Below are 26,635 nucleotides of genomic sequence, written 5' to 3'. Positions count from 1 at the left end.
TTCATTTTGGGCTCCGACACAACAAGCCCACTACGCTTAACCACTTCTTTAAAAGTTTTTAAATGTTTAACATGTTGATCTATAGTTTTTGAAAAAACTAAAACATCATCAATGTAAACAATAATAAAATCTGAGTATGACTCAAAAATATCGTTCATAATTTTTTGAAATTCTGATGGCGCGTTTTTTAAACCAAAGGCCATCACCAGCCATTCATACTGACCGAAAGGAACAGAAAAAGCAGTTTTGTATCTATCAGATTCTTTAATTTGAATCTGCCAATAACCAGACTTCATATCGAATTTCGAAAAGATAGTAGCAGTAGCTAATCTATCCAACAAATCTTTTTTGTTAGGAATAGGATACCTAATCCATTTTAAAACTTTATTAAGAGGTTTATAATTAATAACAAGTCTAGGAACACCCCGTTCCTTCTCAGCTGCGTTATCAACGTAAAAAGCTGTACAACTCCAAGGAGATTTAGACTTTCTAATTAATCCTTTGTCAAGAAGAGATTGAATCTCTTTTCTACACAAATCTTGATAAGTGTTATTCATTTGAGCCGATTTGGCTTTAGTAGGAATTTGGCTTTCATTAAAGTCATCAATATAAGGAAGAGAAACCATATGTTTCTTTCTATCCCAAAAAGCATTGGGAAGGTCATTACAGACTTCATTTTTGAATTGAAGTTCTAAAGACTTAATTTGTCTTTGTATTTCGACCTTTTTAAGTTGATCATCTATATTAAGAAGATTTATTTCTTCTTTAAGAAAACATATTTGTTTTTCCTTTTTGCTAAGAATATCTTTAACCTCGTTAATCATCCTAGTATGAGGATCAGTGATAAAATCAAACATAATTTCTTGATTATTGACTTTTGTAGTAATACCCTTATGATCAATATTGATAATAGGCATAATATTATGCAAAAAAGGAGTACCTAATATTATCCTATGAGTAAGATTTTTAACCAAAATAAAATTTGTAGGTAAACAAATATTTTGATTACAAATATAAGTATTCGAAAGTTTATAATTAACTTGAAGTTTATCTCCTCCAGCTTGGGTAAGAGATTGGGTGGTCTTAGAAAAATATTTCGTAGGAATAATTCCTTCCTGAATGCAGTTAAGATCTGCACCACTATCTACCAAAGCTATTTCATTTTTAAGAATATATTCTTTGTTGATAACAAGAGTTATTTTAACAAACCATTTTTGAGAAGTAACCCTTTGTATAGTAGCAAGAAAAGAGTTATCAGAAGTAGAAGGTTTATCTTCTTCAATTTTAGAAATATTATGCTTAATTTCTTCAATTTCTATCTTTTCTAATTTAAAAATTCTTTGAGATAGTATATTATTATCTCTTTTTATTTGAGCTATCTCACCCTTTAAGAGATTAATTTCTCTTTTAAGATCGTTGGTAGAAACAGGAGTTTCTTTAACGTTGGTTTCATTAAACCTAGCCAAAACCTCACTTATTCTGTAAGGCGAATCAATAATATGAGGACCTTTATCCTTATTAGAACTTTCCTTAATAAGAAATTCTAACATTTTTCTTTTCAGATTAATGTCTGAAATACTATCAATAGCTTTGAAAGCTTCATCCTGTTCTGCGGTAAGAACATTTAAACCATTCATTTCGACTATGTTTTTCCAATAGTCTATTTCCTCATTGCAAGGACAATTTGAATCCGAACTATTATCAGAATCGCTATCAGTTGTGGAATCATTAATTTGATTTATCACTTCATTACTATCTTCTGATTCATTATCAGAATATTTAAATAGGACTTTCTCTAATTGAGAACGAAGATTATCATCTTCAATATCATTTAGCTGTTTCTTAGTCCAGCATTGAGTAGCATAATGACCAGCTTTGCCACATTTATGGCAAGTAATCCCTTTAGAAAACTTATCCGCTTTCCTTTTATTTTTAGAGCTAGGAAAATTTTCCCTAGACTTTCCTTTAGAGAAATTTTCTCTATGTTTCTTCTTATTAGAAGACTTATGATGTTTTCTTCTCCTAGTTTGAGAAGTATCATTTGAAGAACTAATGTTCTTCTTATTCTTTCTTTCAGCTGTAGGTTTGCCAATATCAAAAGCAAATTGTTCACAAAATTCACCTAGTTGGTGTTTTTCAGTTAATTTTTGCTTTTTAAGCTGATTTTTCAATTTTATATCATTACATAAAGAAAGGCCTTCTTGAATACAAGTATTTGAAATTTGACCATAGGTTAAATTTGGGTAATTAATATTTATCCCATCATTTTTATTTCTTAAAGATTGCCTAACTTTCTCGGCAAAAAGATGAGGTAAGCCATCAACAAATTTTGCTTTCCAATGACTACTATTGGGGTCTTCAATCATAAAGACTCTAGATAAAAAGGTATCTTTATACCATCTAAAATGTGTCAAAGAAGGACATCGTAAATTTTGTAAAAGAGTACAAATACGTTCTCCAACAGGTATTCTAGTACCAACAAAATTGTTTATAATGGAAAGACTCAAAGTATAAACCGCGTCTTCTTCATTAGTATTAGTCACAGATCCTGTGGCTTCATTTTTAATGATTTTTTTATGAGAAAGAATTTCTTCTCTTTGAGCAGCAGTGAGATACCAATCCCACCAACCTCTAAGTTGGCCCACGAATCCAACGGTAATAAAACTAGCAATGTTTCTATCAGAATTACCTTGCTGTTTACAAATAGTAGAATACATTAACATTTTTTGAATTATAGTAACAATCTGTCTATCATTTAGACCATCTATATTCCATTCATAAATGGATCTACCCGAGTACGAGTTTTGAATGATATCATCATTTTCTTCAAAAAGCAAGTCATGCGGTGAGGGTCTATCGTAATAGATTTTATCAACTCCTCTTTTAGTATAAACAGTATTTATATCAGCCTTATCATTAAGACTACAATCATTGAACATAGTAGCGAGTTCGTCAATATTTTCAAAATCTTTATTAACGTCTTGAGATTCATTGTCTGAATCTTCACCTTTAGAAATAACATTAAGATTTAATTTCTTAAGTTTCTCTTGTAAGGTATTCAAAAATTCATTAGAATTATCGTCAATTTTAAATCCTTCAATATTAGCAGGAGGTTGAATAATAGGAGACTCATTAATTTGGTCACAAAATCCTTTTGAAGGTGTTGGTTCATCCTTATTCTTTAAATTGTCAATAATAATTTTTTGATTGTCAATGTTTTTTCCAACCAAAATTTTTAAAAATTCGATATCCTTTTCAAGAGATATTAATTGATCTCCAATACGAGTCAAATAAGCATTAGAAAAATTCTGAGCTTTTATAATCGAGTTTAATTCTTGCAAAGTAACATGAGTATTACCCATGGTTTTTTCCACAGCAGTGTGCGAATAAGGAATCGCCTCAACGTTTTCTCCTAACATGAGTCTCTTCTCAGGAGGAAAAGGAGTGTTAATAGGATCCCTTTGCCCAACAATATACCAAGGCATAGATTTTAAAGTTAAAATCTCATTATCAGTTTTATTGATAAAATAGGTTATAAACCATTCAACAAATCTAATATAATTCTGAGTCTGATTAAGCTGATCATAATAATCGTTCTTAATTTTTTCACGTTCCCAATCAGGAAATTTTTTGAAAAACCATTTTCTAAATTCAGAATATTTTTCCATCATAAATTCATCATTTATGAATTTTCTCCACAAACTATTTGGTGAAAGGTCCATAAAACAAAATTAAAAATCTGAAGCTGTTGGGGATGTTTTCCCTTCCTTTTGACTGTTATTAGTCTCATAAACTCCATAAGGAATTTTTTGCGCACTTAAATTTATGTGATCAACAGTTTGAGAATCATCTTTATATCTGGAAGATGAAGCTTCTGAAAAAGAATTCCTAGAAATATTACTAGGGGCAGAATAAAATCTATTAGACGAATATCTAGAAGATATACTCCTAGGTATAGTACAAATTCTTTGAGGTGTGAATCTTATTTCAACATCTCCATCAGTAGTTTGAACAATTTGTTCAATTTGATTATTAATTAAAGGTTCAGGTTCAACGACCTTAGGTAAATTCCAATTCTCTGGAAAATCTAATTCTTCCCAAGTAATCAACCTATTGGTTGCAATTTTGGAAGTTAACAAATTGGTTTGAACCAAAGCAGTGGTTCCAGGAAAACTTATTTGTTTAGCCTTAGGATTTAAAGTATTTAAAACCTTAAAATAGATTCTATAACAAACAGCCATAATTTGACTACCTGCTTGGAAATCATAACCATGCGTATGAATATTCATTTGTAAAGATTTAAACAAATTTTTATCAGAAAGCGATAAGCTTAAATTTGGTGCTACGTCAAAATAAACAGGACCATGACATAAGCTGGTTTCAATAACAGCAGCTAGAGATTGTTTGAAGTTTTTACATCTACCATCTCTAACATAAGCCATAATACTGGTATTTAATCCAAGCAAAGTTAAAGGTTTAATTGCAATTTGAATTAACCCAACATGCATGTATTTATAATCTTTAAAGGATTCTAAATCCTTTTTACATAACATATATATGTCTTGAGAATCTTTTGAGATTCTAACATTTTGTTCAATGGTTTTAACAGCCATTCTAGATTTGAACTCGAATATCCCAAAATTATAAATTTGGTTTTTGGGTACAGATGGTATTACCCATTTGTTTAAATTTTCTAAATTATTTGGGAATTCGACCAATTCTTGATTGGTTGTTTGATCATTTTGATCAGGTTCTTCCATGAAGAAAATAAGGCGAACTCTTGTTATGACGTAGCTAAATACTTAGTTAAAATAAGTATGAATAAGGTTGTCATAATCATATTAACTTATATTTTAAAAATAAAAGAATTTTGGGACGGATCTGGTGATTCTTGTTACAGACAAAAAATCTCGTTTCCCCGGAGAGGGAGTGTTAGAGATATCATGTCTTTGTTAACTTGAATTTTTTGTCAGATTACTGCGTTCGATGTCTCGTCGAGAGCGTTGCTCTTCTATCCCTGCGGGTTGATAGGTTTAGAGACTTTTATAAAGTTTTTAATTTTCAAACTATCTGGTAATATGATTATGAGAAAATAATTTATACTTAGATTTACTTTGTTATTTCAAAAGTTGCTCTTGTTGCTCGTATAAAGCTTGAATATAAAGATTACTAGGAAAGTTCACAATATTTGTATTTAAACTGGAAACTTACACAAGAGTAGAGGCGGAAGCAAAGCGTGCCTCAAAAGGAGAAACAAACTCCCTATATAAAGGAGAAGAAGTTCACTATTTGAACCGGTAAAAGGCGACCTTAACCTTCGGTAGCCAAAAACAAACGACAAACGACATTATTGCTTAAAGCCGGGTGCTCATTGGGCCCCATCGTCACTTAAACAATAAATACAACAAGACAAACAACCTTTACAAAGTTGTCAAAAGAAAAAGCAAAAGAAAAGCTAAAGCTAAAGCTGATTACAACTAAAGCAAAAGCTGAAAGAGACATATTGTCTTCTGAAAGATTCCTTGAGATAATTACGGAGGGAAATTATTTAGCTTTGCTTGCAACGATCTCAATCATTGAGTCCCAAATATCTTCCATCGTTGGATCTGGTTGAGATTCACCAGCTAAAACATCTTCATCTTCATCAATTTCCTTGGACCCTTTTGAAGAGACTGACATATTATCTTCGGGGAAAGAACAGAAAAACTGGTCTTTCATGAAATCAAGAACTCGGACCTTAATTTGATCATTAGTCTCTTGAGGGTATTTCCTCTGAAAATAAGTCTTTACTTCATTCATAGAGAAGTTTTGAGTGTTTGTGGATTTAACACTTTTGGCTTTATCAGATACAATAGAAGCCTTAATCTTATCAACCATAATTTTAAGGTCATCTGGACTCATATTAGTCCAAAATTTATAAAAGAAATTTCTTTGGAGAATAGGAACATTAAACCTGTCTTTAGAGATAGTGATATTCCATCTCCAAATCCATGGAATTTGGAATTTACAGAAAAATAGACAAGGACATTGTCCTGTAATAAGTTTGCTAGACGCAACCTTTTCAATTAAAGGGCTAGCATTACACCAAGAGGTATACAAATTTTGTATTTCTTCAGGTAATATTTCTAAAGATGGACCAAATTTTTGCCACCAAGAAAAGAACCAGTTTGGAATGGATTTATCCACAATTTCTGGGTTAATAGAGAAGAACCAAGAATGCTTGTTTTTAGGATTTTGGTAATAAAATGCCTGAGTAAAGGCATTAACATAATCCCAATAATTAAAATTAATGGAATTGTTTTGACTATCTATAATAGCCTTTTCATGGTTTGGGCTAATACCCCAATCTTTAGGTAATAAAATTTTGTTAATATGGCATTTTGAAAAACTTATAAAGTCTTTAATATTACCATTATGATGATTATGAGTAATGGTGACTGATCCTGATCCGATCAAAAGCATTTCAAGATGTAGTCTGGATTTTCCAGCCATACCAGGATAACCTCTATTATCTAGGTATCTATCTTTGATAGACCAACCATCACTATTATTTAGTGAAAGATCTTCATCATCAATATACATGATGGTTTCAGTAATAGGATTTTCAAGATACTCTTGGGAAGATTCTTCCTGAGTAGCTTGCTTGTAAGATATTGTCTTACCTTTTGTGGATGAAGAAGAAGATGCTTCTTCTTTTTCCTTTTTTATATTTGAAAAATTAGGCCTTTCTCTGTTATATTGAACAACTGACCAATCCCCTATTATAGGAACATTACTTGCAGCTTGAGTTTGGGGCAACATATTATTGCTCCCTTGATAACCACCTCGCCCATATGGGCCTCGGCCTCCTCTCCCCCTATAAGGGGTTGTCATATCCCTGCAAAAATTCACGAGTTAAAAAATCAGCAAGAGAATTATTTTCTCCTTTAATATACTGAATATCAAAATCAAAGGCAGATAATTGAGCTTGCCAATTAGCAAAAATTTGTTTTGCTACAAGATTTTTAACATCTTTTTCAAGAATGGGTTTAGCAGAACTACAATCAATTCTAAGAAGAAACTTTTGATTAAGAAGATCACTCTGAAATTTAGAGATACACTTAATAATTGAAAGCATTTCTTTTTTAACCGTAGAATACTTGGTTTGAGTGGGATTCCATTTTCCTGAAGTAAATCTAACTAAAACTTCTTTATTAGAACTAGGGATTACTTGTTTAAGGATTCCCCCATACCCTAAATTGGAAGCATCAGTTTCGACAATTTTAAAATAATTAGGGTTAGCTAAAGAAAGACAAGGTAAACACTTGACTTTGCTTTTGATTCTCTGAACCGCCTGGGTATGTTCCTCAGACCAAGGTTTAGGTTTAGATTTTAACCTATTATATAAAATAGCAGTATCTTTAGACAAGTATTCATAGTAGTCTGAGACATAATTAAGACTACCTAAAAACCTTTGTAATTGAGTTTTATCCAAAATGATATCTGGAAATTTTGAAGCAAATTCAATACTTCTATCAATAGGAATAATAGTTCCTTTATCAATATTATGACCTAAAAATCTAATTTTGGTCTGAAATAATTTCATTTTGGGCTCCGACACAACAAGCCCACTACGCTTAACCACTTCTTTAAAAGTTTTTAAATGTTTAACATGTTGATCTATAGTTTTTGAAAAAACTAAAACATCATCAATGTAAACAATAATAAAATCTGAGTATGACTCAAAAATATCGTTCATAATTTTTTGAAATTCTGATGGCGCGTTTTTTAAACCAAAGGCCATCACCAGCCATTCATACTGACCGAAAGGAACAGAAAAAGCAGTTTTGTATCTATCAGATTCTTTAATTTGAATCTGCCAATAACCAGACTTCATATCGAATTTCGAAAAGATAGTAGCAGTAGCTAATCTATCCAACAAATCTTTTTTGTTAGGAATAGGATACCTAATCCATTTTAAAACTTTATTAAGAGGTTTATAATTAATAACAAGTCTAGGAACACCCCGTTCCTTCTCAGCTGCGTTATCAACGTAAAAAGCTGTACAACTCCAAGGAGATTTAGACTTTCTAATTAATCCTTTGTCAAGAAGAGATTGAATCTCTTTTCTACACAAATCTTGATAAGTGTTATTCATTTGAGCCGATTTGGCTTTAGTAGGAATTTGGCTTTCATTAAAGTCATCAATATAAGGAAGAGAAACCATATGTTTCTTTCTATCCCAAAAAGCATTGGGAAGGTCATTACAGACTTCATTTTTGAATTGAAGTTCTAAAGACTTAATTTGTCTTTGTATTTCGACCTTTTTAAGTTGATCATCTATATTAAGAAGATTTATTTCTTCTTTAAGAAAACATATTTGTTTTTCCTTTTTGCTAAGAATATCTTTAACCTCGTTAATCATCCTAGTATGAGGATCAGTGATAAAATCAAACATAATTTCTTGATTATTGACTTTTGTAGTAATACCCTTATGATCAATATTGATAATAGGCATAATATTATGCAAAAAAGGAGTACCTAATATTATCCTATGAGTAAGATTTTTAACCAAAATAAAATTTGTAGGTAAACAAATATTTTGATTACAAATATAAGTATTCGAAAGTTTATAATTAACTTGAAGTTTATCTCCTCCAGCTTGGGTAAGAGATTGGGTGGTCTTAGAAAAATATTTCGTAGGAATAATTCCTTCCTGAATGCAGTTAAGATCTGCACCACTATCTACCAAAGCTATTTCATTTTTAAGAATATATTCTTTGTTGATAACAAGAGTTATTTTAACAAACCATTTTTGAGAAGTAACCCTTTGTATAGTAGCAAGAAAAGAGTTATCAGAAGTAGAAGGTTTATCTTCTTCAATTTTAGAAATATTATGCTTAATTTCTTCAATTTCTATCTTTTCTAATTTAAAAATTCTTTGAGATAGTATATTATTATCTCTTTTTATTTGAGCTATCTCACCCTTTAAGAGATTAATTTCTCTTTTAAGATCGTTGGTAGAAACAGGAGTTTCTTTAACGTTGGTTTCATTAAACCTAGCCAAAACCTCACTTATTCTGTAAGGCGAATCAATAATATGAGGACCTTTATCCTTATTAGAACTTTCCTTAATAAGAAATTCTAACATTTTTCTTTTCAGATTAATGTCTGAAATACTATCAATAGCTTTGAAAGCTTCATCCTGTTCTGCGGTAAGAACATTTAAACCATTCATTTCGACTATGTTTTTCCAATAGTCTATTTCCTCATTGCAAGGACAATTTGAATCCGAACTATTATCAGAATCGCTATCAGTTGTGGAATCATTAATTTGATTTATCACTTCATTACTATCTTCTGATTCATTATCAGAATATTTAAATAGGACTTTCTCTAATTGAGAACGAAGATTATCATCTTCAATATCATTTAGCTGTTTCTTAGTCCAGCATTGAGTAGCATAATGACCAGCTTTGCCACATTTATGGCAAGTAATCCCTTTAGAAAACTTATCCGCTTTCCTTTTATTTTTAGAGCTAGGAAAATTTTCCCTAGACTTTCCTTTAGAGAAATTTTCTCTATGTTTCTTCTTATTAGAAGACTTATGATGTTTTCTTCTCCTAGTTTGAGAAGTATCATTTGAAGAACTAATGTTCTTCTTATTCTTTCTTTCAGCTGTAGGTTTGCCAATATCAAAAGCAAATTGTTCACAAAATTCACCTAGTTGGTGTTTTTCAGTTAATTTTTGCTTTTTAAGCTGATTTTTCAATTTTATATCATTACATAAAGAAAGGCCTTCTTGAATACAAGTATTTGAAATTTGACCATAGGTTAAATTTGGGTAATTAATATTTATCCCATCATTTTTATTTCTTAAAGATTGCCTAACTTTCTCGGCAAAAAGATGAGGTAAGCCATCAACAAATTTTGCTTTCCAATGACTACTATTGGGGTCTTCAATCATAAAGACTCTAGATAAAAAGGTATCTTTATACCATCTAAAATGTGTCAAAGAAGGACATCGTAAATTTTGTAAAAGAGTACAAATACGTTCTCCAACAGGTATTCTAGTACCAACAAAATTGTTTATAATGGAAAGACTCAAAGTATAAACCGCGTCTTCTTCATTAGTATTAGTCACAGATCCTGTGGCTTCATTTTTAATGATTTTTTTATGAGAAAGAATTTCTTCTCTTTGAGCAGCAGTGAGATACCAATCCCACCAACCTCTAAGTTGGCCCACGAATCCAACGGTAATAAAACTAGCAATGTTTCTATCAGAATTACCTTGCTGTTTACAAATAGTAGAATACATTAACATTTTTTGAATTATAGTAACAATCTGTCTATCATTTAGACCATCTATATTCCATTCATAAATGGATCTACCCGAGTACGAGTTTTGAATGATATCATCATTTTCTTCAAAAAGCAAGTCATGCGGTGAGGGTCTATCGTAATAGATTTTATCAACTCCTCTTTTAGTATAAACAGTATTTATATCAGCCTTATCATTAAGACTACAATCATTGAACATAGTAGCGAGTTCGTCAATATTTTCAAAATCTTTATTAACGTCTTGAGATTCATTGTCTGAATCTTCACCTTTAGAAATAACATTAAGATTTAATTTCTTAAGTTTCTCTTGTAAGGTATTCAAAAATTCATTAGAATTATCGTCAATTTTAAATCCTTCAATATTAGCAGGAGGTTGAATAATAGGAGACTCATTAATTTGGTCACAAAATCCTTTTGAAGGTGTTGGTTCATCCTTATTCTTTAAATTGTCAATAATAATTTTTTGATTGTCAATGTTTTTTCCAACCAAAATTTTTAAAAATTCGATATCCTTTTCAAGAGATATTAATTGATCTCCAATACGAGTCAAATAAGCATTAGAAAAATTCTGAGCTTTTATAATCGAGTTTAATTCTTGCAAAGTAACATGAGTATTACCCATGGTTTTTTCCACAGCAGTGTGCGAATAAGGAATCGCCTCAACGTTTTCTCCTAACATGAGTCTCTTCTCAGGAGGAAAAGGAGTGTTAATAGGATCCCTTTGCCCAACAATATACCAAGGCATAGATTTTAAAGTTAAAATCTCATTATCAGTTTTATTGATAAAATAGGTTATGGACCTTTCACCAAATAGTTTGTATATATATATATATATGGGGTTGCTAAGTTAGCAAGTCTACTCCCACTTGCTTATTACTAAAAACCCAATTCCACAAGTTCAAGTTGGTTTTAAACTCAAGGGCAGTTATGTATTTTTCTTTTAATTAATTGAAACAAAAACGCAAAACCTTTGAATAACCGTTTTCTCACTCTATTGTCTGATGCAATCATACTAATCTCACGTACAGCTATTTCGATCAGGTTTTGGGAGTATATAGCATCACATAAATTCATAAAAAATAATCAAGTATTGTAAGTTGAACAAGTCTACAGATATACACCAATGTCATATGCAATTTAAAGACAACCTTGTGTATTTTATTGATACCTTTTCTTTGTGTGTAATATGGTTTTTGGGATGACGAGTTAATTAATTAGGTTAACAAGTGCTTTTTTGTAAAAGAAAAAAAGATTAGAGTACTTTAGGTGTGGGGGACAAAACATAGAGTAATTTAGTACACAACAAATATTAGAGAAACATGTTTTTGGATAAAAATAAAAAAATAAAATAAAATACAATTTACAAGTTTATCCTTTATTAATAACATAGTTTCAATAGATATAATTGGGTTTTTAGTAAAAAGCAAGTGGGAGTAGGCTTGTTAACTTACTCATTCATGTTTTTGGGTGGGAGTAAGTTTGCAAACCCCTATATATATATATATATATATGTCCTCGTGAGTTTAGCTCAGTTGGTAGGGACAATGTTATGTAAAGTCCAATGTTCAAACCCCGACCACCACCAAAAAAGATAGATAAATATAGATTATTTGCCCATTTTTAATAAAAGGAAAAAATGCATAGATGCTTCAAATACCATTTAAATACTTATTAAATGATCTATATAGTGTTCCCATTATTAATAATAATTTATTTTTCCCCAATTTTTTTTTTTTTAAATTATGGGTATTTTTTAAACATTAAATGATATGTATACTATTTTAATTTGTGCATCTAAATGATTTTTTACTTGAGGTTATGACTATACAATTATTTCTCTCTTCCTCCGTTTCCTTTCCCGTCTTGATGACAAATTGTAATAGTTATAGAAAATTAAAATTTTCAAAACTTATTTTATTTTAAAAATCTTGTTACTTAATAATAATTGTGTATATAACATAATTCTTAAAAAGTTGCTAAGAGTCAACACATATTATGCCTCAGATCGATATATCAATTATTGCGTATCTCAGATATGATATTGCCTAAACAGTAAACATTATCCTCAAGATTACATTATTACTACTACAAGAATGGAAACTAAACCACCAACATTATAAGTCCCTCCGGCATATTTATTCACACAAGTATCACTCCCACTCTCACAGAAAAACAAATTAAAATGGACCAAAAGCCACATGTTGTATTAGTACCATTTCCAGCACAAGGTCATGTGAACCCTTTCATGCAACTAGCCAAACTCCTACGTTGTAATGGTTTCCACATAACCTTTGTGAACACTGAATTCAACCACAAACGTTTGATAAAATCTCTTGGAGCTGATTTTGTGAAGGGTCTACCAGATTTTCAATTTGAGACCATACCTGACGGTTTACCAGAATCAGATAAAGATGCAACACAAGAGGTTATACCGTTGTGTGAAGCAAGTAAGAAAAACTTCTATGCTCCTTTGAAAGAGCTTGTGAAAAAGTTGAACTCTTCATCACACCATGTTCCAGTTACTTGCATAATTGCTGATGGACTTTCGGGCTTTGCTGGAAGAGTAGCAAGAGATTTGGGCATTCAAGAAATACAGTTTTGGACTGCTTCTGCTTGTGGCTTTGTGGGATATTTGCAATATGATGAGCTTGTTAAGAGAGGAATTCTTCCATTCAAAGGTAAATTATGGTTTGTTCAATAAAATAAAAATATAAACATCTAAAAATGATTTAAAGGTGGACATTTATTATCTTTAGTAAAATAATAATTTTTATAATAATTAAAACAAGAGAAGAGATGAAGTATTTTATTAAAATTTACTAATAATTGTAAATGACAACTTTTAAATCCTTTGTTTAGAGAGGAGTGCTTAAAACTCACTTTATCCAATACTCACTTTTTTATTGAATGAAATCTATTGAGTCTCAACATTTTATGGAAGACTTATTTCTAAAGTGTGAGATCCGCAAAAATTTCATCTAATAATATGGATGATTGTTTGGTGGTGCAAGCAGATGACCCAATAATTTTGAATTTTTGGTGCTTCATTACTTAGTCAAAATATAATATTTTGAAATAATTAGGAGCTTAACTGCACTTTTTTTTTTTTAAGATAGGTTCAATTTTTAAGATTAAATTGAGCATTTGATGTTTCATTCGATAAATATATAATATTTTTAAATAATTATGGGCCAAGTCCACTTTTAAAAAATAAATTAAGTTTTGGTCCGTCTAATTTAAAAATTACTTTTTTTGTCTCTAATTTTTTTCTTCTTTTGAATTTTGGTCTCATTTTCGTATCATTTATAGTTACGTGGTTAATTCATTTATGACGTGAATAGTCATGTCAACAAAAATATACTCCCTCCGTCCCGGAATATCTGAGCCAGTTTGGTTTTTCACACAGATTAAGAAAAATGTATAAATAAAGGGGAAAATGGAATATATTGAATTGGGAATGATGAAAGTAGTATTAATTAAAGTTATATTGTATTGAGAATGATGAAAGTTGTATTGAAAATTGAAATGACTTAATTATTTTGGGACACTTTTTTTTAGTAAATAGGTCAGATATTCCGGAACGGAAGGAGTACTTGATAAGTGTTTTTTTTTAGTTTATATACTTGATAAGTGTTGTCACATCCTCTAGAAAAATATTGTCTCATCACAAATGGACTGATCACATCATAAAACATAATCCAAAAATAAGATGATAGACCACAATTCAAGACAAAAAAGCTATAATCGGTGGACTAAAAAAGTCATTTTTAAAATCGGGAAACTACAACTTTTTTTTTTAAATAGGAGGATTAAAAATACAATTAAACCTTTTATTTTTTGAAGAAACAATTAAACCTTTTATATTTTATATTTTCAAATTAGTTATAAAACAGCAAAAAAAAAAACCTGAAATTAAAATATTGGGTAAAACTATAATTTCTGATTGCTCTACAGTTTTATCAAGCAACCACTAAATAGATAAGTTCGTATCTCAACAACAATACTACAACTATTGACTTCTCTTGTTATATGGTTTACTCCCTCCGGTCACATTTATAAGCAAAAAAATTACTTTTTAGGTTCATTCAACACCTAATGTATTTGGTCTATAATATATACCAAATACATTAATTATTCAATGAACTTAAAAAGTGATTTTTTGCTTATAAATGTGACCGGAGGGAGTATATCATAGACTTATAAAGATGTTAACCATAAATTATATAGATTATTTTGTGGAAAATGTTAACGAGTGTCCCGTGGGATTAAGTCTATGTAAATTTCTTTGTAAATCGTTGGATATGTTTTTTTTTTTTGAAGGAAAAATCGTTGGATATGTTATTGAGTCAAAATTAAAGGTATATGCTCTTTTATTGAATATCATTAATTTTTGGTGGGTCTCAATAACATATCAAATATTTTAAATTTATGTAAAATTTTAAATGAATAATCTATACGATATCAACTTATCATCTAACAATCAAATTTCAAAAAAATTAATCAAATTAAACGATATTGAAGAGTGTGATATTTATATAACATTATATCAATGTAATTTGGTCGTAACTTTTTTGACAGTTTAATAATGACAATGTTTTTCTTTTGTTAGTTTTTGACAATTTCATTATGACATTTTTAGATGAAAATTTCATTGTTGATGGCACCTTGGATACGTGTTTAGATTGGATCTCTGGTATAAAAGATATCAGACTAAAAGACCTTCCAAGTTTTATGAGAGTCACCGATTTAAATGATATTATGTTTGATTTCTTGGGTTCTGAGGCACAGAATTGTTTGAGGTCATCAACAATTATAATCAACACATTTGAAGAATTAGAACATGAAGCCCTTGCCGCTCTTAGGGCCAAAAACCCAAACATATATAGCATTGGTCCACTTCACATGCTTGGTAGGAACTTTCCTAAGAAGGAACATGGTTTTAAGGCAAATGGTTCAAGTTTATGGAAAAGTGACCTAGAATGCACAAAATGGTTGAATAAATGGAAACCTTGCTCAGTCCTATATGTTAATTATGGAAGTGTAACTATTATGACAGATCACCACTTGAAGGAATTTGCTTGGGGAATAGCAAATAGTAAATTACCATTTTTATGGATTGTGAGACCAGATGTAGTAATGGGTGAAGAAATTTCAACTTTGCCACAAGAGTTTCTAGACGAGGTTAAGGATAGAGGATACATAACAAGTTGGTGCATGCAAGACCAAGTGCTTGCTCATCCATCAGTTGGGGTTTTTCTAACTCATTGCGGTTGGAATTCTACAATTGAAACCATTTCTTCAGGTGTTCCTACTATTTGTTGGCCTTTCTTTGCTGAGCAACAAACAAATTGTAGGTATTTATGCAACACTTGGAGAATAGGAATGGTAATTAACTATGATGTGAAAAGGGAAGAGATAACAGAACTTTTGATGGAAATGATGGAAGGAGAAAAGGGGAAAAAAATGAGACAAAAGAGTTTAGAGTGGAAGAAGAAAGCTATAGATGCTACTAATTTGGGAGGATCATCATACAATAATTTCCATAAGTTAATCCAAAAGGTTCTTCATCACAATGCCATTTGAGTTCTATGATAATCATTAATCAGTCTAATATGTTCAATTTCTAAGCGCTAAAATATTTCTTATTTGATTAGTATCAATCATTTTATTTCTTACTATTCTGAATTTCATGTTATCTTTGCATTAGTGTAGAGAGTTGTTGGGGTGTAATAGTTCGGTTTTGACTGGTTTTCAGTCAAAAAAATGTTCAAACCAATGAAATCTTTATCGATTCGGTTTAGTTTGGTTTTTACTCCTTTTCAAAAAAGGAACCGAACCAAACTAATTGATTTGGTTCGGTTTGGATCAATTCGATTGATCGGTTTATTTGAAAATACAATTAAAAGAATTCGCATTCTCACAAACTTGTATTTCATGCATACAACATACATCATACTAAAATATTTTATGGAACTTTGTATCTCATGTTGTGTTTTTTCATGTTTTCTATTTTTCAAACAACTTTTTATAAGTAACCTTACTCAATATTTCATACATCAACGTCTTTAAAATAAATATTTCATATATCTAAGATCCATTCATCCATCGTTTATCAAACACAACTTCATCAAGCTCAAATATTTTAATAATCCATGATCCATACATCCATCATTTGTCAAACACAAAAATTCCAAATCAAGTGAATGGAGTAATGACATTATTAAATATAAGGACTTGATAATGTCATTAATAAACTGATGATTGAAAAAAGTGAATGGATTAAAGAGTATTTTATGTTAGGCTTTAATTTTAGGCGTAATCATAAATGTGTGTGAGGAGAGATAATATTAGTAAAATTGGAAGTGGGGTTAGCATCGGTTCCTTAAATCTCAAAATGAAAAACTAAGAACCGAACCAAACAAAGTCAATTTAGATTGGATCGATTTTAAACCAAACCAAACAAAGTCGAATACGTTTTCAGTTTGGTACGATTTGGAATTTTGATTTCATCAATTTTGTTCAAACCGCTCACACACCTCGAGAGTTGTGCCTTTTTTTATTCATAATGATTGAAGCTCAGATGAGAAATACTTCAACCAAAATGTTATCTTGCATTAGTGTTGATTGTTGACTATATATTCCATTTTTTTATCCCACATGGACAGGGGCGTAGCCCTTCATATGGGAGGGGTAGCCTTGGCTACCCCAAAAAAAATATTATTCTTGAATTAGTCGGTATGTATTTATATCCGGCTACCCCAAATAATAAATATTGAGCTACCCCAAACAAAATTAGTTGCAAAAGTTAGCATAAATAATAAAGTAAAAAAACTAATACAAAATTGATAGATTTATTTGTATTGGTTTGATACTTTCGGTCTCAATAACAACAATAGAGAAACCTTTTTCAACAATAAAAATTATCAAGACAATAGTCATAGACAAATTAAATGGACAATGAGTTTCTTGCAAATAACTTATTTATTTATATTTGAAAAGACATTATTAATCTATTATTAAACAGGCAGTTGATGAAATTAGGTTCTTCAAATGCATTTTGCCCAACATTTTAAAATAGCGATTTTTATGTTAAGTTTCTCAGATTTGTTAATTTTAGTCCTTAATTTTTTGTTAGAGATTAAATTCAAGACTAAAAACACTTTTTTTGTAAAATTTTAAAAAACTATGAAAAAATTGAATAATTTTTTTAAGGACTAAACCTAAAAAATTATAATTTATGGGACTAAAAATATATTTTATCCTTAAATTTAATACGTCTGTTTTCAAAAAAATCCTTCTTTATAGTTGGCCCCTGCATAAATTTTTCGCGAGCTTCGCCGCTACACATGGATATCGCCGAACATTATCCTTAACACCCTTTTCAGAAGAAAAAACATTAGTATTGTATTATTATTAGACTAGAAGAAAAAACTAAACCTGCCGCCATTGACTTTATCAACAAACAAAAAAAAAAACCTGCCACCATTTTACTGGTTGTTTAGTTCTTCACTTCTTCTCCACCCTATTAATTCACAAGCATACAGTGCTATTGAAATAACTGAAATTGACCCACAAAAATATCAATCCCACAATACAAAAATTCTCAAGAAAAACAAATTGATTAAAATGGAGTCTAATCCTCATCATAGCCAACAAAAGCCACATGCTGTATTTGTACCATTTCCAGCACAAGGTCACGTGAACCCAATGATGCAACTAGCCAAACTCTTTCGTTGCAAAGGTTTCCACATAACCTTTGTCAACACTGAATTCAACCACAAACGTTTGATAAAGTCTCTTGGAGCTGACTTTGTTAAGGGTCTACCAGATTTTCAATTTAAGACCATACCTGATGGTTTACCAGAATCAGATAAAGATGCAACGCAAGAAGTTATACCGTTGTGTGAAGCAAGTAAAAAAAACTTTTATGCTCCTTTGAAAGAGCTTGTCAAAAAGTTGAACTCTTCATCACACCATGTTCCAGTTACTTGCATAATTGCTGACGGGCTTTCTGGCTTTGCTGGAAGAGTAGCAAAAGATTTGGGGATTCTAGAGCTACAGTTTTGGACTGCTTCTGCTTGTGGCTTTGTAGGACATTTGTATTTTGATGAACTTGTCAAAAGAGGCATTCTTCCATTCAAAGGTACAATAGTATTATTTACTTTTATCTCTTGATTTGCTTTAATTTTTAAATTGAAAAGTAGATGTTATGGTAAACCAAAGACTTGTGACTCTGTTTCACAAATAGCTTTGAATATTCACCATTTTGACAAGTTTGTGTGAGATCTATGACTGTTTCACATATAAAGTATGAAAATTATTCTAATTGACTAAACTATATATTATTATTATTATTATTATTATTATTATATACTGTACATCATAAAACACTACCCTATAACTCAATTTTTTTTAATGGCCCCTATAATTCAAAAATTATATTCACTGATGGGTTAGAAGTTTTATTTCCAAGTGTTGGTTGCAATTATATTATTAAACCAGGGCCAGACTTTGGGGTGTGCAAACTGCTCAATGGAGCTGAGCCTCCTTAAGGTATGGGCCTAAAAAAATAAATTATAGCTCAGTAGTATTATTAAGTACTACCCCACTACTCCCCAGGTTTCCACTTTCATTTTCTGTTGTCTTGTTATAGGCCTATTAGAATTGGGTCCTCTTGCTTTTGGTGTTAGGTGGGTGTTTTTTTTTTGAATAGTGGTTTGAGGTTCCTCATGTATACGGTAGTGATTTTCACCTTTGGGTGTACAACATATATACGACACCTTGTATTTATCTTTTAAAAAATTTAAATAGAACATTGTTCTTTTAAAAAAAAAAACATTTTTATTTTATTAGGGGCCTCTTTTCCTTACTGAGCCGAGTCTCTGGATTCGTAGGAACGGCCCTGTATTAAACATTGTTTAAATTATATCTTTAACGGGTGATGGAATATGCATCTTGTGATCATTTATTTCTTACATGGTTATGAATTATGCATTGTCGGAACTTTGGTGGAAAATAAGAAGAGTAAACACCAAATTCTAAGACTAACCAGTGTTTGTGAATTGAAAAATGTGAAAGTTTCGTATTCAAAAGTTAGCACTAACTAATTAGAAGACTAATTAGTGTTTATATAGTAGAGGTGAGACTTCTGCTTAGGCTCATTACTCCCTCTATTTATATATTAACATTATAACTCCCTCTAATTTTAATCACTGTCAAATTTTCATAAGAAAAAAAGTTGCTTATAATTTACATTCATTAACGTAGTAATAGAGGGAGTTATAATGTTATATTTTCAACTAACTTTTCCAAGAATATTTGTGAGAACCTTGAAAGAAATACACCTTTTGTATCAATAAATGTCCTTAATTAAATTTAACCACTACAAATCTACAATCATCCAAATTTATATGTTGGAAAGTGCTCTCACAACCTACTTTTCTTAAATTTTCAGATGAAAATTTTGTTGTCGATGGCACCTTGGAAACAAATTTAGATTGGATCTCAGGAATGAAAGATATTAGACTAAAAGATCTTCCAAGCTTCATAAGAATCACAAATCTAAATGATATAATGTTTAATTTCCAAGGTTCGGAAGCACAAAATTGTATAAGATCATCAATGATTATAATAAACACATTTGAAGAATTGGAAGGTGAAGCCCTTGACACCCTTAGGGCCAAAAACCCAAACATATATGACATTGGTCCACTTCACATGCTTGGTAGGCACTTTCCTGAGATGGAACATGGTTTTACGGCAAGTGGTTCGAGTTTATGGAAATCTGACATAGAATGCATAACATGGTTGAATAGATGGAAACCTTGCTCAGTCCTATATGTTAATTATGGAAGTGTAACTGTTATGACTGATCACCACTTGAAAGAATTTGCATGGGGAATAGCAAATAGTAAGTTACCGTTTTTATGGATAATGAGGCCAGATGTAGTAATGGGTGAAGAAACTTCATCTTTGCCACAAGATTTTCTAGATGAAGTTAAGGATAGAGGATACATAACTAGTTGGTGCTTTCAAGACCAAGTGCTTGCTCATCCATCAGTTGGAGGATTCCTAACTCATTGTGGTTGGAATTCTACACTTGAAACTATATCTTCTGGTATGCCTACTATTTGTTGGCCTTTCTTTGCTGAGCAACAAACAAATTGTAGGTATTTATGCAACACTTGGAAAATAGGGATGGAAATTAACCACGATGTTAAAAGGGATGATATAACAAAAATTGTGATGGAAATGATGGAAGGAGAAAAGGGAAAAGAAATGAGACACAAGTGCTTGGAATGGAAGAAGAAAGCTGCAGAAACTACTGATTTGGGAGGATTGTCATACAATAATTTTCATAAGTTAGTCAAAGAGGTTCTTCATCAAAATGCTGCTTGAGTTCCAAAAATTAGTCTAGTATGATGCGTCATACTTTTTGGTGTTTCTAGGCATTTTTAATATTTAATTTTAAATAAGAGAAGTGTATATGGCACAACTCTAATGTATACACACCTATGAAGCCCGAATACTCCAAAACAGAGACGTATCCGTACCGGATACGTATCGGATACCGATACTCCACGGATACTCGCGGATGCGTATCCACGAAGTATCGGAATTAATTATTTTAATTTTTAATAAATATTTTATCGGATACTTATGTGATACTCCACAGATACACAAGGCAGGCCCGACCCTGAGGGGGTGCAAACAGCTCAACAGAGCTGGGCCTCCCTCAGCCATGGGCCTCAATTTTTTTTTTAATACCCACTAGTACTACTGCCCTCCAATTTTTTTTTAATACCCCCAGCCATTTTCTGTCCTCTTGCTTTTGGTGTTAGGTGGGGGTTCCTTATGTATACGGTAATCATTTTCACCTTTGGGTGTACCGCATATATACAACACCTTGTATTTATCTTTTAAAAAATATAAATAGAACATTGCTCTTTTAAAAAAAATACATTTTGATTTTATCACTGGCCTCTTTTCATTCCCAGAGCCGAGCCTCCGAATTCTCAGGGATGGCCCTGACACAAGGATACTTCTAAGATACTTCACAGACACGTATCCTAGAAAAAGATGAAGAGTAAAAAAGTGAGACAATGTTGTAAAAATTCATTATAGATGTATATGACTCAATTTTAGATATGCATCAATAAATTTGTTTCTGAATGAAACACTTAAAATTATACTTCTTGTGGATGAACATAGCGAGAGATGTGATTCAGTTAATCAACATTAGATAAAATTTATGCTGAGTTCTTTTAATGATGTTTCTTTCAATATCCCAACATATGAAAATGTAATATGGTTTATAAGAAAACTTTCAAAAAAAAATTATTTTGATCACATGTATTATTTTAAAAAATTGTAATTTTTATAATAATACAATAATGAAGAGTAATCAATGTTAATTTTCTTCAAGTATTTTACATACATATAAGTTTTATTATAAATTTTTGTTAACGTAATCCTAAATTTAAAAAAATCTGCGTATCCGTATCGTATCCGCACCCGTATCCGTATCGGGGCTTCATAGATACACACTAAACACAATGACACACAAAAGTGATTGATTTATAGAAGTTACATATGTTTCATTCATGAGCTGTAATTTACAATTTGTCAGATTGAACGTGCTTATGGCCCATAAGTTATGGGTGTTGTGCCAACAATCTTTCTCCTTTAATTAAAGTCACGTTGACTATACAAGTTGAGTGTCACGTCAATCAATGATTTCTCTTTACGGTGAATTTGGTGAAAAATTGGAAGGGACTAGTATTGCCAAAGGATAAAGATATATATCGCGACATAAGTATTTAAGAAAACATCACGACAGGCAACATGCATTGGCAGCGGGTCCCTTTTACTCTCATCAAGCCATGTTTTTAGACAAATGGCAAACAATCTAATGGTTGTATTTCATTCGTAATGTGTTCGCGAGTTTTTCCTTTGCTGCAAATAGCATAGTTCATTGCCAAATCACAAAGGGAGATAAATTAACAGATCAAAATCGCTTGAAAAAAAAATGAGGTGCCAAAATTACACTACTGTGATAATTAAGAGGCCGAAAGTACACTCAAATTAATCTTCAATGTAAAATGTCTTCTACTGAAATATTTTAAATTAATACAAATTATCTTGATTTTTTTTTTTTAAATATTTATTAGAATAGTTATAAACTAATAACAAACAAATTGTAGAATTTGCATGTAACAATATTGAGATAAGGTTCGCTACTATTTAAGTGGATATGTAGTGATTTACGTATATGCTTGAAAATTTGCTATCTCTTTGTTCTTTCTGACCCTCACAGATAAAATGACAAACCGATCCCATGCAGGGCAAAGCTAAACCGATCACATGAACCTGTACAAGTTTGTCTCCTATTAATTCACAAACATATAATAGTGCTTAGAAAATTGTTATTTGAACAAAAATGGATTCTTATTCTACCTCTCCGCATACCCAACAAAAGCCTCATGCTGTATTTGTACCATTTCCAGTACAAGGTCATGTGAACCCTTTCATGCAACTTGCCAAACTCTTTCGTTGCAAAGGTTTTCACGTAACCATTGTGAACACTGAATTCAACCACAAACGTTTGATTAAATCTCTTGGAGCAGAGTTTCTAAAGGGTCTGCCAGATTTTCAGTTTGAGACTATTCCTGATGGTTTACCCGAATCTGATAAAAATGCAACACAAGATGTTGTATCGTTATGTGAAGCAAGTTGGAAAAACTTTTACGCTCCTTTGAAAAAGCTTGTGAAAAAGCTCAACACTTCTTCACTACATATTCCAGTTACTTGCATAATTGCTGATGGAATTGCGGGCTTTGCTGGAAGAGTGGCAAAAGATTTGGGGATTCAAGAACTAGTGTTTTGGACTGCTTCTGCTTGTGGTTTGTTGGGATATTTACAATACGAGATGAGCTTGTTAACAGGGGAATTATTCCCTTGAAAGGTAAGTTAAATTAGTAGTATCTCATTCCGTTTGTTTTCTGCATACATGAAGCACGGACACCTCGAGGACTAGGCATCTCGCGGTATCGGACACTTAGTAGGGATGACAATTGGATCCAGACTCGATGGTTACCCTCAAAAAAATACCTTTAATGGGTAGAGTAAAACCCCACTTTCATGGATCCGGGTAATTTCCCGTAAATTTAAACGGGTATGAGCGCGGGTAAGGGCACTATACTGCTCAGCCCCGCAACCCATATATATATATATATATATATATATATATATATATATATATATATATATATATATATATGATAAATAATTTATTTATTTATTTTTGGTAAACAATTAATTTATTTATTTAGCTATTAAGACTAAATCTAAACATAAAAATTGCTTAATATAGTAACCGCTCCCTCATGTGTACAATTTTTTAAGGGATATTTTAAATGTATTTTGTTTCGCAAATACAACGATTCATACTATTTTATTAGTTGATTTAAACAAATTTAGATCATAGTTTTATTTCAGTTGTGATGCTTTTATTGTCTTTTAATAGTTAAAGTGTAGGTAATAGATGCGGTTATGGACATTTAGGAGCCTATAGGTATGAGGATGGGCAGTAAAGTTGTTGCCCACGAGGATACAAGCTTTGGTACATGCATTTTTTTACAAACACATGTATGGGAAGGGACACTATAGTATCTTGCTCGTATGATACCCATTGCCATCCCTATAAGCAAGGTTTTACAACTCGAGAGTTTACCTCAACTCGTTTTACTTAGGTAAACTCGACTCGTAAACTCGACTCGAGAACTCGTACGAGTTTACCTAAAATTAAAATTAAATAAAATTTATTATTTACATGACATATGTAAACTAATATAGTATTGTAAATGGTCCAATAGTGCAAAATATGACTAAATTATAAAGGTTTCCAACCACCATAATAAAACACTATGTTCAACTAAAATCAAAATACAAAATAAGTTGGTACATATCTTGATTGAATACCATGAGATTTGGTTGCCCTGAATAAAAAATCTTGATTGTCTTGATTGAATACCATGAGATTTATTTATATTCTATAAAAGTCTTGATTGAATACCAAAAAATAAAATTATCATTAAAAAGTCTTTTAAAATCCCTTGAAATCTTAATTCAATACACCGTCCTAAACTTGCAAAATCATAAGTCTCTTAAGTCTTAACCATCCAGAAAGGCAAGTTTCATAAGTTCCTAAAGTTGTTAATAAAACTATAAAAAAAAAAAAAAATTAGACTTACATTCTGATTTTACACGAGTTTACCCAAGTTTACCCAATTTTATCCGAGTTTACCGAGTTTGACCAAGTTAACTCGTCAAACATTCCGATTTTACCAGAAATCGAGTTTACCTCTGAGTTGACACGATTTTGGTACCTAAAAACGTAAATTCGGTAAACTCGGCGAGTTAACACTCGATTTGTAGAACATTGCCTATAAGATACATGTCAGACAACTCATAAAGTGTCTGAAATAAAGTTGTTTTTCCTTTACTTCGACACTCCTTAGACTGGTGTCCAAAACCTATGTAACACTCGTACGATGCATGTCAGACAAATATAATGTATGATATTTTTGAATTTTGTCTTTGCTTCCACACACTATAGACACTCCTTCAACACATCTCAGACATATCTATTGTAAAAGTCAAAGATGTGTTTAGAAGTATTATCCAATGAGGGTTATAGACATTCTTTTCCATTACAACATTTTTAGTTTATTAGATAAATAAAAGGTCAAATATTATAGTATTTTGTTTTAGAACTTTTTTAATGAAATAAATTGTTCAAGTTAGATGCATATGTACGTATTTTGATAATCAATTTAGATCTTTAATAATAAATTAATATATATATATATATATATATATATATATATATATATGCAGCAGTATCAATGTCCTTTGTTTTATACATTAGCCGTGTCAGTGTGTTAGGTGTCTGCGCTTCATAAATAACCTCGTTTTCAAAATAATTTTACATCGAAAAGAAAAAAACTGAAATCAAAATATATAAGAGAAAGGTTTAAAATTTCACTCCTCTTACAATTTTACAGATAAAGTTCTAATGAACTAATTGCAGCTCTTCTTATGTGATATATTTTGAAATTATTTGGAATCCCACACACATTGCCAAGGTTCTGGGCTTGTTGGGTGTATAAATGGTTTGAAACTTTATTCCCTTTAACTTACTTTTATCAAATTTTTAGATGAAACTTTTATCGATGATGGCACTTTGGATACAAGTTTAGATTGGATCTCAGGAATGAGAAATATCAGACTAAAAGATCTTCCAAGCTTCATCAAAGTCACCGATCTAAGTGATAGTTTGTTTGATTTTGTGGTCACCGAGACACAAAATTGTTTGAGATCATCGACAATAATCATTAACACGTTCGAAGAATTGGAAGGTGAAACCCTTCGCACCCTTAGGGCCAACAACCCAAACATATATAGCATTGGCCCAATTCACATGTTTGGTCGACATTTTCCTGAGAAAGAAAAAGGTTTTAAAGCAAGTGGTTCAAGTTTTTGGAAAAATGACCCAGAATGTATAAAATGGTTGAGTAAATGGGAACGTTGCTCAGTACTATATATTAATTATGGAAGTATAACTGTTATGACAAATCATCACTTGAAAGAATTTGCATGGGGAATAGCAAATAGTAAATTACCATTTTTATGGATAATGAGACCAGATGTAGCAATTGGTGAAGAGACTTCAACTTTGCCACAAGAGTTTCTAGATGAGGTCAAGGATAGAGGATACATAACAAGTTGGTGCATGCAAGACCAAGTGCTTGCTCATCCATCAATTTGGGGATTCTTGACTCATTGTGGTTGGAATTCTACACTTGAAGCAATTTCTGCATGTGTGCCTACCATTTGTTGGCCTTTTATTGCTGAGCAACAAACAAATTGTAGGTATTTATGCAACACTTGGAAAATAGGGATGGAAATTAACCATGATGTTAAAAGGGATGATATAACAGAAATTGTGATGGAAATGATGGAAGGAGAAAAGGGAAAAGAAATGAGACACAAGTGCTTGGAATGGAAGAAGAAAGCTGCTAAAACTACTGGTTTGGGAGGATGTTCATACAATAATTTTCATAAGTTAATCAGAGATGTTCTTCATCAAAATGCTATTTGAGTTGCAAATATTAGTCTAATATGAATTATATTTTGTTTAGTTGTAATACTTATATTATATTACTTGTGGTCAAAGCATTTCTATTTTAACTAAATAATTGAGCTCAAATAGTTAACGATGTTCACCAAATAACAAATCTTTCGAGAGAACTAT

General features: G+C 31.2%; 2 protein-coding genes and 1 pseudogene across 4 annotated transcripts; all 3 read left to right on the top strand.

The window, feature by feature from the left end:
* The first annotated feature begins 12,481 nt into the window (after nucleotides 1–12,481).
* Nucleotides 12,482–16,120, top strand: LOC146940474 (linamarin synthase 1-like). Its single transcript, XM_085754171.1, has 2 exons — nucleotides 12,482–12,998; nucleotides 14,960–16,120. The coding sequence occupies exons 1-2, from the start codon at nucleotides 12,503–12,505 to the stop codon at nucleotides 15,901–15,903; spliced, it is 1,440 nt and encodes a 479-aa protein (XP_085610297.1). The 5' UTR covers nucleotides 12,482–12,502; the 3' UTR covers nucleotides 15,904–16,120.
* Nucleotides 16,121–17,876: 1,756 nt separating this feature from the next.
* Nucleotides 17,877–20,986, top strand: LOC146940473 (linamarin synthase 1-like). 2 transcript variants are annotated; one of them, XM_085754170.1, is made up of 3 exons: nucleotides 17,877–18,463; nucleotides 19,775–20,404; nucleotides 20,490–20,986. In XM_085754170.1, the coding sequence occupies exons 1-3, from the start codon at nucleotides 17,947–17,949 to the stop codon at nucleotides 20,513–20,515; spliced, it is 1,173 nt and encodes a 390-aa protein (XP_085610296.1). In that variant the 5' UTR covers nucleotides 17,877–17,946; the 3' UTR covers nucleotides 20,516–20,986. The 2 variants fall into 2 exon arrangements, with proteins under 2 accessions (XP_085610296.1, XP_085610295.1); XM_085754169.1 differs by having other exon boundaries at nucleotides 19,775–20,986.
* Nucleotides 20,987–22,591: 1,605 nt separating this feature from the next.
* Nucleotides 22,592–26,528, top strand: LOC146940472 (linamarin synthase 1-like; annotated as a pseudogene). Its single transcript, XR_015032020.1, has 2 exons — nucleotides 22,592–23,284; nucleotides 25,539–26,528. The product of XR_015032020.1 is annotated as a linamarin synthase 1-like (transcript).
* Nucleotides 26,529–26,635: the final 107 nt, after the last annotated feature.

The sequence above is a fragment of the Medicago sativa genome, chromosome 3 (assembly GCF_051527215.1).
Source record: "Medicago sativa cultivar Bolivia chromosome 3, Bolivia_mono, whole genome shotgun sequence".
NCBI lineage: Eukaryota > Viridiplantae > Streptophyta > Magnoliopsida > Fabales > Fabaceae > Medicago > Medicago sativa.
The sequence above is the reverse complement of the archived record's forward strand: the minus strand, read 5'-3'. Positions and strand labels throughout refer to the sequence as shown.

Excerpts from the sequence above, each read along its gene's own strand:
- LOC146940474 (XM_085754171.1), top strand. The coding sequence starts at position 12,503 with ATGGACCAAAAGCCACATGTTGTATTAGTACCATTTCCAGCACAAGGT. Across the intron at positions 12,999-14,959 it reads AGGAATTCTTCCATTCAAAG|ATGAAAATTTCATTGTTGAT; the intron begins GTAAATTATGGT and ends TGACATTTTTAG.
- LOC146940473 (XM_085754169.1), top strand. The coding sequence starts at position 17,947 with ATGGAGTCTAATCCTCATCATAGCCAACAAAAGCCACATGCTGTATTT. Across the intron at positions 18,464-19,774 it reads AGGCATTCTTCCATTCAAAG|ATGAAAATTTTGTTGTCGAT; the intron begins GTACAATAGTAT and ends TTAAATTTTCAG.